Below are 1,553 nucleotides of genomic sequence, written 5' to 3' on the forward strand. Positions count from 1 at the left end.
CAAGATAAACGTGTACCATTACTGCCACTGTCAAACAAGGAATTGTGAGTTATATGTTATTCTTTTAGATAGCTATGTACTAGGTATAATGTGTTGTTAGCTATAGCTGAGATGCTATGGATTGTGACTCACCTTTTTCTATATGTTTTTGTTAGATTAGGATCACATTAATATTAGACATTTAGGTTTTAGATTGTTCCTCTCATTCCTATTGTAGCTTTAATTTATAGATATGTATATATGTGTGTGTTTATATATATGTGTATAGTTTTGTTTGTTGAAGTGATTTGTTAGTATCCTTTCATACAAAAAAATGACTCAAGTGCCATCTTGAAGATTCCTTAATCCATGGTGGTGTATTTATCTTCTATTATTTTTTGTGGGAGAAGTCAAGTTTAAATGTCTCAGTTATATGCTTCTGCAAGATTATATATAAAAGAATTTTTAAAAAGAAAACGAAGTCAAAGATCTCAACACTCACATGCTTCGGGTAAATTTTTTGACATATTTCTCAACTAAATGTTAGATATGGTGTATATTTTGGTGTGCTCATTGTTGTTTGTGATATTTTGTAGGAAATATTGTTGGCGCATTACGTAGCATTACGTCCACAAATATTATAGGTTCTTTTTCTTTTTTAGCTAATGGTTAAATATTGTAGATTTTCATTCCTTTTCACCTATTATATTTGTTGTTGTTACTATGAATTTTTTTATATATGGGCTTTCTTTTTTAGTTTTCTTGTTTTTTATAATTTTTTTTACTATTATCTTGTTTCTTTGTTTATTTGAATGTTCTTTTGATTTATTTTAAATATTGGACGATGTAGGTGTTGATCGAGATGCTAGCGGTCTAACACAAAATTTATTAGCTTCATGTATTATTGTATGTTTGAGTTCTATTTTAATTATGTATAACATAGTCTTATATTTCGTGTATTTATGTACGTTTTATAAGATTTAATTTCATACCAACAACAACAACAACAACAACAACAACAATAATAATAATAATAATAACAACAACAACAGTAGTAGTCGTGGTGATTGTAGTGATGTTTAATTTAATATATCTTGAATATTAGTTTCTTTTATTTTTTTTTTTGTTTAGTATCCTATGGTTAATTTTATTTTTATCTTCTGGGGAGTTCTTTTTTATTTTGTATTGTAAATGATATGTGTGTAATATGTGTTTAAAATATCAAATATTAATTATTCTTACTCCATGATCATTTTTTCCCCAAAAAAACAGATGAATCAGTTATATATGATCCTTCCATAAATTCGTGTAATCCATTTGGTTCTCTGATTGATCATCCTCTTTTCTTGCAAAGTGAGCTCCAAGGTATTTTTTTTTTATAAATTTTGGTTTTGTTCAATGATAATATTTCTTTTTATCGTTCGATTTAATTTGTATGCATTAATTCATTTAATTTATTGATACTAATTTTTCTCGCATATTTATTATTATCTGTTTGATTTTTTCGATTATAAATGTGAAGGTGTGATGCATATTAAATGCATTTATTTATATATAAATATAAATTTATAAAT

At 25.9% G+C, this 1,553-nt stretch overlaps 1 protein-coding gene across 1 annotated transcript in view; it reads left to right on the top strand.

Annotated features, from left to right (window-relative positions):
* Positions 69-1,553, top strand: part of LOC110271505 — a 3,788-nt gene continuing 2,303 nt past the window's right edge. The window contains exons 1-4 of the mRNA XM_021122454.1: positions 69-490; positions 576-623; positions 830-877; positions 1,252-1,344. Coding sequence (XP_020978113.1) covers positions 400-490; positions 576-623; positions 830-877; positions 1,252-1,344 — 280 coding nt within the window. The 5' untranslated portion in view covers positions 69-399. The remainder of the gene's footprint in view (positions 491-575; positions 624-829; positions 878-1,251; positions 1,345-1,553) is intronic.

This window comes from Arachis ipaensis, chromosome B04 (assembly GCF_000816755.2).
Source record: "Arachis ipaensis cultivar K30076 chromosome B04, Araip1.1, whole genome shotgun sequence".
Classification (NCBI taxonomy): Eukaryota; Viridiplantae; Streptophyta; class Magnoliopsida; order Fabales; family Fabaceae; genus Arachis; species Arachis ipaensis.